This window comes from Lissotriton vulgaris, chromosome 9 (assembly GCF_964263255.1).
Source record: "Lissotriton vulgaris chromosome 9, aLisVul1.2, whole genome shotgun sequence".
NCBI lineage: Eukaryota > Metazoa > Chordata > Amphibia > Caudata > Salamandridae > Lissotriton > Lissotriton vulgaris.
In genome coordinates this window covers 274,851,283-274,867,709 of record NC_141697.1, presented here as the reverse complement: position 1 = coordinate 274,867,709, position 16,427 = coordinate 274,851,283, and the positions used below count along the sequence as shown (strand labels likewise).

Below are 16,427 nucleotides of genomic sequence, written 5' to 3'. Positions count from 1 at the left end.
GCATAACACTCAACCATAAACTCCTCAGACTTACTCCGACAGTCTACTGGGCAATTGCATACTGCTTTAACCAACGTCATAAAAGCAATTAAATCTATAAAAGAACCGAACCTGGGTAGGACCTTCATAGTACACTAGCTTGCAGACGTATTTTAGTATTGATGACCACAAGGTATACTGTATTCTGGGGAGACGGTGGCTTAAACATAAACTGCGCTTCGTTCAATTAGGAAAAGTGACCTGAAAAGCTAAGATGAGTCAGAATGACCAAAAACGCATGCAGAGTTTGCACCACTGTTGGCTGCAGGCACAGCAAGCATTCAGATTTATTAAGGGGTTTCATGATGTTGAAAGAGAAGACCATGCATCAAACTAGATATAGAGTCCTAGTGTGGTCTCCCTGAACAAGTTAAAAAGTAGCACAATATAAAGTTCCGTATCCCTTCAATCCTGGATTGTTTCCTAGTAACTCACTCACTCAGTTTCCACATTCCCTTGATCAACATGCAGAGGTCGCTCACACATACATAAAAGAAAATTTAAGTTAATGGGACTTTGTGGTTGAGATTACGATCTAAACCTTATTAAAACAATTAGCTAGATATGGGGAACATAGTTCCAACAAATTCTCAAAAATGAATACCCAATGATAAGGAATTGTGCCTGAATAAAATTGTACCTTTTGTTGGTTGGTAGGCACTTTGGTCTCCTGGACTGGCTCCTTCACACCATTAGCAGTTGGCAAGATCATGCCTTGCGTGAACTCTGGAAATTAAAACAAGCCCAGTTACTACACTCAAAAATAAACTAAATACATAAAACGCATTCAAAGATTCAAAAGCAGAGTATCAAGAAAAGATACGAAAAAGCTCCTTGTCCACTTCCAACAAGTGCACTGCCCTTCTGCTCAGTGGCTGGAAACTGCCTCACAGTTTCTTAATTTGCAGAAGACAGGCTACAACTAATCTGACAATTGTTATGGAAGCTGTTCTCAGAGAAGAGCTCATAATACGGATCCTGGAGCTCCTCAAGCCTTGGAAATAGACCTTTTGGGGGTACCAGCCAATTTTCATCTTTATCTGGAAGAGAATGTGGCTGCTTATGATAATAGAATAAATTGCACATTTGGAAACAAAAGCATACCATGGATGCACAGAACAGAACTGTGGAAAGCAACAGAGAGCGCTCAACTAGAGTAAGCAAGGTCAGACAGTCTAGTCTGTCAATCGTTATCGAAAAGTGGACACCTGCTCCCGAAACACATTTAAACAAACTGCAATTGTTTGGATACGCACTGCACGCACACTCAGCCAGATGTGCAAAGTTCAGCATGATAAAAAAAATAAAGGGGGCCATGCGCTAAGAAAAATCTAGGACCAAAATTACTTGACAAAGCTTTACTTATTTCAGTGAATTACTGCCGATACCTATTCACAATTTACTCTTGCCCCCCAAAAAAATTCTGGCTTGCAAAATAAAACAATGAGACAATTCCTTGATATAACCAATGTAGTAGTTTATTTGTAAGCATATATTAAGCAGCACAAGAGGATAGCTATTCTGGATTTGATAAAGTAATTTTTTTCAAGTATTTATTGTGGAAAAAGGTTTCTAACCGGCGTTTACTGGGCCAATAGATTGCCATTACAATTCCTTGGCCTCGAGAAAACGACTGGAAAGATCACAGCATAGTTCAAGTGCTCGAGTCAAGTCTTGAGGTCTCCTCATAAAATTCACAACAATGAGGTCTTGAGCAGAGTAGGCACCCTTCTCATTCCATACCCCAGTGAGAGATGTGGGAGAGGTATGTGTGTTAAACACTAGAGAAAGACAGCAGGAGTGGTAAATAGAGACATATGCTAGCGAAGCCTTTTGGGCCCCTAACTGAAAAATGGGTAGGTCCCTTAATTGGTGATCGGGTGAGGCAGTATGAGCCAGATACCAGTCAAGACGCTGAATCACCAGCTAAGCAAAAGCAATCTTCCACATGTAAATGACTGCTACTGCTGGGTGTCTCACAGTAGACTCATTAGTTCAGGAATTCTTTAAATTGACAGCCTTCAGCTGTGGCATGCTGAAAGTTACAGGTGGGCACTACTGTATGTATAAGGTATTTGCATTGAACAATAGTTCTCCACCCTAGGAATTATCATTAAATTCATATACAATGGATGTCTCCATTTATGACCAGGATAACAGAAACTTCCAATAAAAAAAGAAATTCTGCATTTATTTTTTCAAAAATACCTAACAGCAGCACTCCTTATTTATAAAAACATAAATAAAAGGCCAAAATGACACTTTCCATGGGTGTGCAGCTTCATGTGTAAAGAATAACTGTGAAGTGACCAAGTCAGTTAAGGAGCTCAACGGAAACAAAATGCTGCCCAGCAGCAAGTAAACCCTCTATTCTGGAATATTCGGTCAGGAGGTTTGGTTGAACAATAACACTAACAACTGTAAACTGATGCTATAAGCAAGTAACCTGCTATAGCATCATGTGACTTCATAATACTCACAAACAATTCAAACTCAAAAAGCGCACCCTTTCCGGAAAGAAATTGGAGTCTTGTGGGATCTAAAATTGATAAACAACACAAGAACTCCTGAAAAATAGGCATGACACCCCCTTGGGAGACTGCCTTGATTCCATATTCGAGGTGCACGGGACAGCCTAGCTTCTTATACTCATTGAACGCAACGGCATATGGGACTAACCAAAAGTCTATGAACTCTTTAATTAAACTTGGGAACAGCTAGACAGCCCAATTAGTCACCAACTCAGGAGTTTTCCTTTAATGGTGGCCTTCCTCATTGGGAACCGCTCTAAAGTCTAAATTGGTAGCAAAAAAGTTTAGGAGTCCTTGTAGATAATTCTTTATCCATGCAAGAGCAAGTAAAGGCCACTTGTGGCAAATGTTTCGCCATTTTAAAACTGCTAAGGAGACTCTTTAAGTGGATTCCTGAAAATTGGACAAACACTATAATTCAAGGCTTCATAACAAATAAACAAGACCATGAAAATGCTTTGTATGTAGGCATGGCAGAATTTGCTTTCACAGCTGCAGGTTAAACAAAACACAGAGGCCAGGTTAATCTGCGATAAGGACAAGTTCAGTTTGGCATGCCTGGAGGTTTTACATTGGCTGCCAAAGTTTAAGTTTAAGTACTTAAAACTTGCCCTATAATCTTGCAAGATAGAGGAGAATTCTATTTTCCTTCACGTTAGCGTAAACTTTGGGGGTGATGGAAAAGCTAAAAGCATGGTTGTTTAGAACATAATGCTTTCGGAGCCCACACTAACTAATGTTTTCAGAAACGTCAGGGAGTAATATTAATGTAGTGATATCCCACTGGGATGAGTGTTTCGCTTTATAAAAACTGTAAATAATATTAACAAGCACTTTCTAGATTTACCGGGTCCTTCAATTTAATTGGTCAAGTGCCTTTACCATTGTAAATAATGGTAAAAATTGGACTCCCACGATAAGAAAAAAAACTAAGGCAATATATGAAGAACTCCTTAAGAGGATGCACAAGTCTCCAGGTGTTCTTCAATGTAAGCGTGATGCATTTATGACACAAGGCAAGAAAAAAAAATTCTTGCAAAAGATATACCCAAGTATGGAATCGGCTAAATATGATAGAATAGCGGAGTCTTCTAGAATTCTTAAAATGGCAGGGTTACGTTCTCTCACACTCTAAATATTTACGCTTATGGTCACCACTTTTATTTTTCCTTTAGATTTTATTACAATGGTGTTTACAGGCAAAAGTGCCATACATTTTCAATATAGCTGTTTAGATTTAAAAAACAAAAAGCAAATACTGCCTAATTGGGCATGTTTTCCAACTAGGTTATAGATTTTAGAAAACGTGGATTGGCTAAAAAGTATTCCAGGATCTCACAATGGTGCATAGATATTCTAGCTTTAAGATTATCTGAGAAAATCTTATGATGAAAGGTTTTGCACAATCAATAAAGTATAATAGCTCTCCTAATGCTTAAGCCATGTAGAAACAGGGTAGCTCAATAGTGTGATGAAAATTTCGGTGAATGTAAATTCCAGTAAGTGCATACAATACCTTTCCTTCGTTGGTTACAGGCAGATAAAGTTAATCTTTTGCATTTTTATTGCAGCTGCAGTTTTAGTGTGAAACTAAAGAGCTACACCAATTGAAAGCTTTTGCTTACAAATGTGTCCTGTGAACCTGAAGTGAAAGACTGCATTTAGTAAGCTTGGGAAGTTTTTTCATTGGGATATGTTATTTTCCACAAAGCCCATTGCACTCACACTTTGGGTGCAATGACCGTGTTCACCAGTCCATACAGAACTTTACCAGGCTGCAAAGTACATACAATAAGGTAGACTTCAATGCCCGGTGAATTTCACCCCAAGACACAATCCTAACCCTAGTGATAACAATAGAGGCCCAGACCAAGAGGATGCATCTCTCTTTATAGGCCTGTAAGAGGATCGGAAGAAACAAAAAGGTTATTGAAGAATGCTGCTTTCTTTATTCTACAGCCCACATGTTTTTTATCTGGAGATACTCTACCAATACAAAGACACCTATCACAATACAATAATTCAAAGGAAAAGCATAGTGGTATAAAAGCGATCCACCACTCTAGTATTGATTATTTTTTCAGGAGTCATATGCATGCATGAATAATTCCTGGGGAAAATAGTCACTATTTTCCAGGTCCCAGGAAATGCAGTTGTGAATCTGTAGACGATTCATACAGCACAACACCTATATTATACAAGTCAAGTCAAGTCAAGTCAGATAATTTATATAGCGCACTACATACCCAGAGGGTCTCAAGGCGCTTAGGTAGGAGAGGAGGATTACTTGTCAAATATCCACGTTTTAAGTTGCTTTCTAAAGGCTAGGTGGTTCTGGGTAAGGCGAAGGTGGGTGGGGAGTGAGTTCCATGTTTTAGCTGCCAGGTATGAGAAGGATCTGCCTCCCATGGTGGTCTTGTTGATGCGGGGTACAGTGGCGAGGGCTTGGCTGGCAGAACGTAGTTGGCGGGAGGGGGTGTAGAAGGACAGTCGTGAGTTGAGGCATTCTGGTCCGATGTCGTAGAGTGATTTGTGTGCGTGGGTTAGCAGTCGGAAAGTGATCCTCTTATTGACGGGTAGCCAGTGGAGGTCTTTCAGGTGGCCAGAGATGTGTTCGTTACGCGGGATGTCTAATATGATCCTGGCTGAGGCGTTTTGGATTCGTTGGAGTTTTTTCTGGAGTGTAGCGGTAGTACCTGCGTAGAGGGTGTTGCCGTAGTCCAGTCGGCTCGTGACCAGAGCATGGGTGACTGTTTTTCTGGTTTCGGTGGGGATCCAGCGAAATGTTTTTTTGAGCATGCGAAGAATGTTGAAGCAGGATGAGGATACGGCGTTGACTTGTCTGTCCATTGAGAGTGAAGAATCCAGGATAACGCCTAGGTTCCGTGCGTGGTCTGTCGGGATGGGTGCTTTTCCAAGGGCTTCCGGCCACCAAGAGTCGTCCCATGAAGAGGGGGATGTACCTAAGATGAGGACTTCTGTTTTATCTGAGTTCAGTTTCAGACGGCTTTGTTTCATCCATTTGGCAACTTCTTTCATTCCTTCGTGTAGGTTGGTTTTGGCGGTGCTGGGGTCATTGGTGAGAGAAAGGATCAGTTGAGTGTCATCCGCGTAGGAGATGATGTTGAGGTTGTGCTGGCGAGCGATGGCCGCAAGGGGGCTCATGTATACGTTGAAGAGGGTGGGACTGAGTGAGGATCCTTGTGGTACTCCACAGATGACTTCAGTGGCCTCGGACTTGAATGGTGGGAGGCGGACTCTCTGGGTTCTTCCGGTGAGGAACGAGGTGATCCATTCAAGTGCTTTTCCTTGTATTCCGATGTTTCTGAGGCGTTGTAAAAGGGTGCTGTGGCAGACTGTGTCGAAGGCTGCAGAGAGGTCGAGGAGGATGAGGGCGACTGTGTCTCCATTGTCCAGTAGAGTTCGAATGTCATCTGTTGCTGCGATGAGGGCGGTCTCAGTGCTGTGTTTTGCTCGGAAGCCAGATTGTGAGGAGTCGAGGGATTTGTTGGCTTCTAGGAAAGCGGAGAGTTGATTGTTGACAGCTTTCTCGATGACTTTGGCTGGGAAAGGAAGGAGCGATATGGGGCGATAATTTTTGAGTTCGGTGGGGTCCGCTGTGGGTTTTTTCAGGAGGGCGGTGAGTTCAGCGTGTTTCCAGCTTTCCGGGAAGGTAGCGGAATTGAAGGAGCAGTTGATGACGTCTCGGAGGTGCGGTGATATTATGGAGTCTGCTTTGTTGAAGATGTGGTGAGGACATGGGTCTGTGGGGGATCCTGAGTGGATAGAGTTCATCAGGCGGATGGTGTCCTCAGTGGAGATTGGGTTCCAATCGTTAAGAGTGTTCAAGAGGGGAGGTTGTTCATCATGTGGTTGGGTGAGTTGGACTCCGGGTTGGTTGTCGAAGCTGTTGTGGATGTCTGCAATTTTGTTGTGGAAGAATAACGTCAGGGAGTCGCAGAGGGCTTGAGAAGGGGTGATGTCGTTGGAGTTGGCCGAGGGGTTGGTAAATTCCTTGACGATGTTGAAGAGTTCCTTGCTGTTGTGGGCGTTGTTGTCTAGTCGATCCTTGAATGCTGTTTTCTTGGCCTTTCGGATTAGTTGGTGGTGTGTGCGGGTGGCGTTTTTGAAGGCGTCCTTGGTGCTAGTGGTTGGGTCTTTTTTCCAGGCTTTTTCAAGGGAGCGGCAGAGTTTCTTGGACTTCTTAAGATCATCGTTGAACCAAGAGGCCTTCTTGCTGCCAGGTTTGCTTTGACGTTTTTTCAGTGGTGCTAGGATGTCGGCGGTGTTGGATATCCATAGGGTGAAGTTGGCGGCGGCTTGGTCTGGGTTAGAAGAGTGGGCTGGTGTGTTTAGAAGGAGCGATGAGGAGATCTGGTCGATGGTGATTTTGTTCCAGTTTCTTTGCAGAGTTGGTTGGAGGTGGTTGGTGGGTTTCGGCTTGTTGTAGGTGAAGTGAACGCAGCTGTGGTCAGTCCAGAGGAGATCCGTAGTGTGGCTGAAGGAGACATGATTGCTGGAGGTGAAGATGGGGTCGAGTGTGTGACCTGCGATGTGGGTGGGGGAAGTGACCAGTTGTTTAAGTCCGAGGTTGGCGAGGTTGTCCAAGAGGGTGGTGGTGTTGCGGTCGTTGTTCTTTTCAAGGTGAAAATTGAGGTCTCCCAGAAGGATGTAATCTTTGGAGCGCGTGTGGAGTGATGAAGTCCGTGATGTCTTCACTGAATTTTGAGCGGGGTCCTGGTGGTCTGTAAAGGAGGGTGCCTCTGAGTGTGGTCTTGGGATCGATGTGGATCTGGAAGTGAAGGTGTTCAGAGTTGGCGAGGTTGACGTCAGAGCTGGTTGAGATGTGGATTGATTTTTTATGGACGATAGCGATTCCTCCTCCTGTGTGGCCGGTGCGGTCCTTGCGTGTGATCTTATAGTCTTCCGGGATGGCAATGGTGATGTCTGGGGCGGAGGAAGCGTTCATCCATGTTTCTGTAAGGAAGGCGACGTCCGGAGAGATGGTGTCTAGTAGATTCCAGAGGTCGATGGCGTGTCTGTGGACCGATCGGGTGTTGAGCAGGATGCATTGTAGGTGGTTGGCGTCGGGAATCTGAGGTGTGGTCGTAGTGGAGATGTTGTCGGTGCCGCTGAATTTGCAGGAGTAGCAGGAGAAAGGTCCATGGGTGTGTCCAGGAGCGGCTTGGACGCAGTTGGGGGCACGGCCGGGGTTAAGGGCTAGGAGGGTGGCGGCATTGTAGGAAATGCGGGAGGGCTGGGCAGCGCTAGGGGCAGGGGGTCTGGCGCTGGGCGCGGTCCAGGCGCGGACGGGCGTAGACGGGCTTACCTTTGGCGTGGAAAAATTGGAACTTTGCAACTATAGACTCATCATGGGCACCTTGAAATCAATCAGTCTTTGCTGATAAGAGATGATGTTTGCTGGCCGCAATAACCTTTCCCTCCACAATGTCCTGCTGTAATGCATTCATACCTGTTTTGAGAGTGCTGATGTAATCTGCAACAGCCGCTCTGATCTTCTTAGAACCCTCCTTCTTCATTAAGGCAAGGAGATTTGTGTCTGGCTGGTCTTTAATTAGTGTGACACGGATCTGTTACAAATGAGAACAAATGTTTAGCTGGTTTCCATGAAAGTCCACTCAAAAGTGATGAATGTAAGCTATCAATTACACGCACCCAACATTCCTAATAACCACCCAAGTCACGTCATCTGTGTAGGTGCTTTAAATCAAGTAGTTGCTGTTCCGTGTATTTCACACAAATCAGTTTCCAAAAAACCCAAAACTAGGAAATACTTTACAATTGATTATTCCATTTGTCTGCATTAAATTAAACTGAGAATACCTACATCAACTTCACTGGGATCGTTTTCATCTGACAGATTCGGGATCTCCACGTGGCCCTTGAATATCACACCAGACTTTGAGGTGCCTGCAAAAAGTAATGAACAACTTTGGTTATAATTGTGCCTGAACAAGCACCAAAAGTGTAGTTAGTAAAAGTCAGAAAACTCTAAATTTGGAGGGCGGGGGTCCCTTGGGATGGTAGAGGTATTGTCCACTGCTATGCCAAAAGAGTAAACTCTGTGCATCAAGCTCTAAATCCCAATTAAAAGAATTTCCAATAAATTTAATAAAAAACTGTATAGCTTCTTAGTGCAAGAGACCAGAGTACTTTGCAAGAGAAAAACCTTTTTAATTTGATTAAACATTCATGCCTATATAAAAAGCCGATTCACTTTTTTGTTAACATTCACTGCTCAAATAGACAATGTACTGGCATATTTTCTCAACCTTTTTTAATGCTTAGTATTTTTTTTATTAATGTTTAAGTATTTAGTAAAAATTGAAGCACAACAAAGTAAGCATTGTCCAGATTACAAACTCTGTTTTGGGTAAATAATGTATCAATGGAGTTCAAATTCTCAAAAAATAGTGCTCAGTTTGGTTAGAACATAATTTTTCATAAGCTTACAAATGCCCCCAAAGCTATTGCAAATGCCAGGCGGTCCTTTTTAGGTCGAGCATCAGCGAAAGACCTATTGTTGCCCGTATTTGGGAATGAAGACACGAGAGGGGCACGAGTGCAAATTTGACCTCGTGGGCGCGCACGGCGCCGTGCCCCTCTCGTGCCTCATATTCCCATGCGCACACAGCCAGCCCCCACACCCCTGCTCACACACCACACAGGCACACGTAAACACGCTGCCGCCCCCCCACCACACACACACATCCACGCAGGCAGGCACACACACAGGTACAACACATGCAGGCACATACAAGCGTGTTGCTCTAAGAGCTCTCTATGAGTTACTGTGTCACGCAGTGAGATTCGTGCTTGTCACGGGCCTGCCATGCTGCTCACGAATGGGCAGCGTGGGCTCCTAAAATAGAAACCAATCAACAGATTTGCACAGCTGTGAACATTAATGCTCTTAAGCAAAGTTTAAGGTCGATAATATTCAACCTCCAGCGGACAGAAGGCACTGTGATGCATCAAGGCGCTGCGATGCATCGAGGCGCTGCGATGCTTCGAGGCGCTGTGATGCATGGAAGCGCTGCGGTGCATTGAGGCGCTGTGATGCATCGAGGCGCCTCGGTCCATTGTTCATCGCCACCTCGCGGACCGACCACGCAGGCCCCCGGAGCGGCGGCCCAATTACTTATTGATTCCCATTCCGCCCTTATCGGCTGCCTGTCTTCTGAGATTGTTTCCAGAGTGTTCTCGGCGCGCTTTAAGCCGCGGGGCCCCGATCCCTCCTTTAAGCCGGCGCCGCTCAATCGCGGGCCACAAGACGAGTGATCTTGGACAGACATCCCTCAGTCCACGCCGCTTGGAGCCAGCAAAGGTCACTCCGAGGCAGCCCCTGTGCTTAGCCCACGTCGCGTGCCGGTGTATGGCTGAGATACCCGCCACCCCCTCTCAACACAATCCCCAAAGGAGGGAAACCGGAAACAGTTCTTGAAGTTTTTGGAAGTGGGAGGGAGTGACCCTCCCGGCCGTATTTATTAAAACAAAATTATAAACATTTAAACATTAATGTACAATTTCATACCACATTGCGATGTTTGGCTAACCTTAACAGATTCTCTAATACAGAGGTTCTCCTAGCCGAACTATCATCCTACAAAACATTTACTTGAAATATTGAAATTGTACATCCTAACATTTAAGGGCCAACGGCAAGGTCGTAACCGGTGTCAAGATCCCTAACCAGACATACCCCCCCCACTTGGAGGGGCGACAGCACTGAGGCGTACTCAAGTGCAACTACTACCAATTTCCCTTGACTTGACGGGGGCACTTATCAACTCGACGCCAGTTAAAGGTCGTTCGAAGACTCGTGTGAGGTATCTAGAAGGTATCGTAGACCTCCCCCCAACCCCACACAACTTACCGCATCTGCCGTCGCAGATGTCACTGGCCCCGGGAAATTCCCCAGGAGGGGGCTGTAACCCCTCCTACACAGGAAGGGGCCTTGACCGCCTTTCCTCTTCTTTCGGCGACCCATCCTTAGAAGGGACCGCCTCCCCGTTGAGGGGCCAAAGGCCACCTCCCCCGAGCGCTCCCATCCGTGTTGGGTGACGCCCACTCATAGGGATCTTCCAATTAGTGCTCACCGATCATGACCTTACCGCCCGACCAAAATAAATACGACAAATGCTAACTAAACGAAACTACATTGGCCACTATGACCGAAAAAACCTGTTTATAAATGGACCTTACATCCGAAGTTCTTTAATCGCAAACTTGTAAAATTAGACCAATCTTTATTACGCATTTCATCATCAACACAACACTACAATAACCTGTAAATGAAATAGAATAATTGATCAAATTTATTAAAACCACTGGCTGTCCTCAGGGGCTGGTGGGTGGGTCAAAATTGGCTCTTCGTTCCGTCTCGAGCTCACGTGCAGCGAGGAGGTGCAGCTTCAGAGCACAGGAACAAGAGGATGTCTTCTGGTCTCGCGTCCCTTTTTATCCATCTTCAGGGCGGGCGTAAACCCGCCCCTGCCTGCCCCGAGGGCGTGGCCAGCCGCGTCAGTGTCTAGGCCAGCCCACTCTAGGGCGGGAAAAAGCGCGCCCCGGCTACGCCGCTTCGGGCATACCAGCCGAGACGCGCCTCCCGCCCAAAATGGCTTCCCGGGGGGATCGAGGCACTCTGCCATACGTTCGGGGGGACCGAGTGGTCGCCCCTTTCCATATGGCTGAGATACCCGCCACCCCCTCTCAACACAATCCCCAAAGGAGGGAAACCGGAAACAGTTCTTGAAGTTTTTGGAAGTGGGAGGGAGTGACCCTCCCGGCCGTATTTATTAAAACAAAATTATAAACATTTAAACATTAATGTACAATTTCATACCACATTGCGATGTTTGGCTAACCTTAACAGATTCTCTAATACAGAGGTTCTCCTAGCCGAACTATCATCCTACAAAACATTTACTTGAAATATTGAAATTGTACATCCTAACGTTTAAGGGCCAACGGCAAGGTCGTTACCGGTGTCAAGATCCCTAACCAGACATACCCCCCCCACTTGGAGGGGCGACAGCACTGAGGCGTACTCAAGTGCAACTACTACCAATTTCCCTTGACTTGACGGGGGCACTTATCAACTCGACGCCAGTTAAAGGTTGTTCGAAGACTCGTGTGAGGTATCTAGAAGGTATCGTAGACCTCCCCCCAACCCCACACAACTTACCGCATCTGCCGTCGCAGATGTCACTGGCCCCGGGAAATTCCCCAGGAGGGGGCTGTAACCCCTCCTACACAGGAAGGGGCCTTGACCGCCTTTCCTCTTCTTTCGGCGACCCATCCTTAGAAGGGACCGCCTCCCCGTTGAGGGGCCAAAGGCCACCTCCCCCGAGCGCTCCCATCCGTGTTGGGTGACGCCCACTCATAGGGATCTTCCAATTAGTGCTCACCGATCATGACCTTACCGCCACAGGCCGGATAGTTGACCGGCTATCCGGACCCCCCACACAACTCCTACCTAAAGGTCATGTTTCAACGATTTTAACCATGCTAAGAAGTCTCCTAAGAGTAACTCATTCCCCACCCAAGACAAATGCACACCATCCCCCGAATACATACTGTCATCATTAATACAGCTATGAGAAATAGAATGCAATGCCCTGGAACGGAACAACCTACTCACTTTATTGTTAAGCTTTCTAACAGAATGGTTCAAAGCAGGAATAGAGATAGCCCCCCGCCACACCTTTCGTGGAATCAAATGGGACCATGCAATCGTGCACCCCGGAACTCTCCTCGCCAACCAACTTACGGTGGAAAGCATTGCCTCCAGGAGTAGTCGTCTACCGATGGTGACCAAATCATTACCCCCAACATGCACTATAACTATAGACGGCGGTGACCTTGTCCGCCCTAACAAACCCTCGAAAAATGTTTTAAACTGGTCAATACAGAGACCGCCCCTTCCGTAGAAGGACATCCTGTACCCGTATTCCCCAGCTACGTGAATCATGTCACCTGCTTTGAATACGTCTGCGGCACGCCTCACGTATGAGTGGCCGACGACCCACACCTCCTTTTTCACAGCCGGTGATGTCTGACCGCTGGCCCGGTGTAGGGTCGACTGCATAGTCCGCCCCGCCTCGTAGGCTTGCGTAACTGAAAACCAAACAAAAACAAGAAGCGTGAGTACATTATTACAGCTTCACAACATGTGCAACCGCACGTATCTTTTGTAACAATTGGAGGACCAACGCCCCACTCGTTTCACTTGCTCAACATTAAGACCCCTGGCTGTAGCTTCCGTAGCAGCCCCTATCCGAAAGGAATGGGTCCCAAATTCGCCCGGGTTCAAGCCCGCAGCGGCAATCGACATCGCAAGCACCCGCTGAAACTGAAATTTCGTCAGTGGGGTGGCGTCAGCGTGTCTTAACAAAGTCCCCCCCCATGATGCCACCCTTCGTGCTAGGTAATCCTCTAAACACTGTACCGGACACATGGAGGACCCAGGAATCCTGCGTATGATGACGCAGTCACCCATCCTATCTTGATCAGTCTTGGATTTTACAAAGGAGACAGTCATTGTTTCTCCCCTGATCTGAACGTGTTCCTGGCACAAACCCCCTGCCACATCCAGTTTGTTCCTTGCAACTAGTTCGCTTACCCGCATTGCTCCGTGAAATGCTAGCGTAAAAGCGGCTCGGAACAGCAACGCCTCAAACTGAGATGAACATGTGGCCGGGAGTGTGGCCAACAACTGGGACAATCTATCCAAACCTATCGGGCGCCTTTCATCTACTCTGCGACCCTCAAGGCGTTGCCACCCACGTAGCGCTTTCTGTACAACGAAAGACGCTGTTGGGTCCTGGATAGCGTGTGCTCTGGCAACAAAGGAAATGGCAGCACGATGCCTCTGGGCCGTAGCCACCGATTTCCCAGCCCTACGTAAGGACATCAGGAAATTCACTACCCATTCCTCGTGACCCCAAAGTCGCTCTCTATCACTCCCCAAAAAGGCTAAATAGGCCCGAAACGCCCCTTCGTATGCCTTCCTCGTCCTTGGTGCTAGACTCTCTCCCACGAGGTGACGAAGTTCGGGGCACCGAGAGACCAGAGAGCTTCGGGAAAGGGTGCCGGCTCTGGGTCCGCTGAGGGGAGGAAACCCGAAAAAGCCTGCATTTGAAAACGAGACAGTGCGTCAGCCGCCTGATTCATCACCCCCGGAACATGTTTTGCTCTGAATAGCACGTTCAATTGCATACATAGTAAAACAATTTCCTTAAGCAGTCTCAAAATCAGTTTACAACGTGCTGCCTGACTATTGATGCACTCGACCACGGTCATATTGTCAGACCAAAATATGACAGAGTGATCTTTGAACCCATCGGGCCATGTTCTCAAGGCCACCAAGATGGGAAACAGTTCCAGGAAAGCAATATTACTCGTCAGACCATTCTCATGCCACCATGTCGGCCATCTTTGTGCCGACCATTTCGTGCCGAAAATGGCGCCAAAACCTATGCTTCCTGCTGAATCTGTCCACAGCCCCAGCTCTTCAGAAGACACGGCTGGTTCATTCCAGACGATTCTACCATTGAAGTCCGCCAGAAATGCTAACCAAATACGCATGTCCTGGCGGATCTCGGACGATAGTCTCGTGCGATGGTGGCACTCTTTAAGGCCGACCATCGCTTGGGCAATTGAACGGGAAAAGGGGCGGGCCATTGGTATTACCCTCAGGGCAAAATTCAACTGTCCCACCAACTGCTGTAATTGTTGCAGCGTAACTTTTGATGCATTCATACACACTTGCAGCGCAGCCCTGAACTTCAACACCTTCTCAGCTGGCAAACGGAAACACCCTTCAATGGAGTCCAACTCGATCCCCAGAAACTCGAGGCAAGTCGTAGGACCCACTGTTTTACCCGGCGCCAATGGCACACCAAACTGTTTCATTAACACACAAAATTCGGCCAAGGCCCGGGCACATTCAAGATCCCCGGCTGCCCCAAGAAACAGAAAATCATCAAGGTAGTGCATTACATCTTGGAAACCTGTTTTCTTTGTGAAGACCCATTGTAGAAAACTACTGAATTTCTCGAAATAAGCACAGGATATAGAGCACCCCATTGGCATACACCTATCCATGTAATAACAACCCTGAAACATGAATCCTAGGAGACGCTGGTCGTCTGGGTGTACCGGGAGCAATCGGAACGCTGACTCGATATCTGACTTCGCCATCAGCGCCCCGGGCCCCAGGCGATTTAAAATGGCTACGGCCTCATCGAAGGATGCGTACCGCACCGAACACACTTCTGGATCGATTGCATCATTTACGGAAAGACCTTGTGGAGCTGATAAATTATGAATCAGTCGGAACTCACCGGGGTCTTTCTTGGGGACTACCCCTAAGGGAGAACAAACAAAATTCTGGACCGGGGGTAAACTAAACGGGCCGGCGACCCGACCTCGAGTCACCTCTTTCCGGATCTTATCCTGTACTACGGTCGTATGCTGCAGGACGGAAAGTTGATTTTTACACTTTTCCACACCCTGAAAGTCCCCTACCGGGATGCGGAAACCATACGAAAAACCGTTCTGCAGCACCCCAGCAGAAGTACGATCCGGGTATTCACTGAGCCAGGGAATCATCGCCAGGGTATCAATTGGGGTAGGTAAAGGCGCCCCTCGGACTATATTAGACCTGTTTGGCACCTCCTCTCCCCCCGTTATCACCCGTTTTGGCTCTGCACGAGGACTCAGGATGGGACGACCCACAACCACTACATTCATGTTTGAATTTACACGATCCCTGGGGTCTAGTACATTTACCTCTGTTGTAATTAAAGCAGAAACCCCTTTTTCCGGTATTGCCGGCAGGTTTCGAGTAGTCATCGGCACCCGTACCTGATCGAAAGGGCGTCCCCGCATATTGCCGGGAGGATTCGCCAACATTACTTCCCACCAACGGCATTTTCAACATTCCTGACTCCTTCATTTTATCCCAAGTCAAGGAATCATAACAATCCCAGGTTAAACTTTTATTATGCTCCTTTTCCTTTCTGAACAGATTATCGTAACAGAACCAATGATTACCCTGGTGCGATGTCGAGTACCCCATGATTCGTGATTGATAGATTGGGAACTCGGAAAGCAACTCAGGTCTACGTTCCCCCAAGATTGATGTAAAGATTCCCCAAGCATTGCCCCAATTGCCGATATTCTCATTCACTTTAAAGGCGGCCATTTTTGCGCGCCAAACACTCGGATGCATGAGATCCTTCTGACTCTTCACATGCTCTACCTCATAATGATCAACAAGCAGTGAGAAAATGTTCACATACTCCCCCGCCCAAATCTTTTCCTTAATTGCCAAAGGAACATGTTGCCCCAACTTTTCTCTCCGAGAGGGTGTTGACTCATCCCTCGCGATCGGCAATGGCCGCTTACCTGCACCTGACGCTGCCTCTGTGGTCGCAATCGTCCCTGGTGTCTTGTCCCCTACTGCAGCCGGCACGGGCACCTTGGCTGCTTCCCGTTTCTCACGCAATTGCTTTATCAGCGCCTGCGCATCGACAGCCGTGGCGCCCTCGTTACCTTTACCCAACCACGCTGCCAATTGTGCCGCCAGCTCGGGCGGCATATCATCCTCGGACACGGGGGTGACCACAACGGGAATTGGATTCCCCTCCTTCGGCGCGGGAGTTGGAGCCTCGAGCGGGGCACTGGGACCCGGGATGTCTTCACCCGCTGCCCCCCTCCTGGGCCTCTTGTTTTTCCCTCCCGGGGCTGCTCCCGCCAAAGGACGTTTTGGACCCCCTTCCTCATTCTTGTCCACCCGCTTCTTTAGCTCGGACATCTCCTTCATGAGAA

At 47.2% G+C, this 16,427-nt stretch overlaps 1 protein-coding gene across 1 annotated transcript in view; it reads right to left on the bottom strand.

Annotated features, from left to right (window-relative positions):
- The window catches only part of AHSA1 (activator of HSP90 ATPase activity 1), a 214,090-nt gene that overhangs the window by 122,343 nt on the left and 75,320 nt on the right, over positions 1-16,427 (bottom strand). Inside the window, exons 3-5 of the mRNA XM_086937559.1 lie at positions 8,419-8,501; positions 8,044-8,161; positions 680-765 (exon numbers count right to left, since the gene is read on the bottom strand). Coding sequence (XP_086793685.1) covers positions 680-765; positions 8,044-8,161; positions 8,419-8,501 — 287 coding nt within the window. The remainder of the gene's footprint in view (positions 1-679; positions 766-8,043; positions 8,162-8,418; positions 8,502-16,427) is intronic.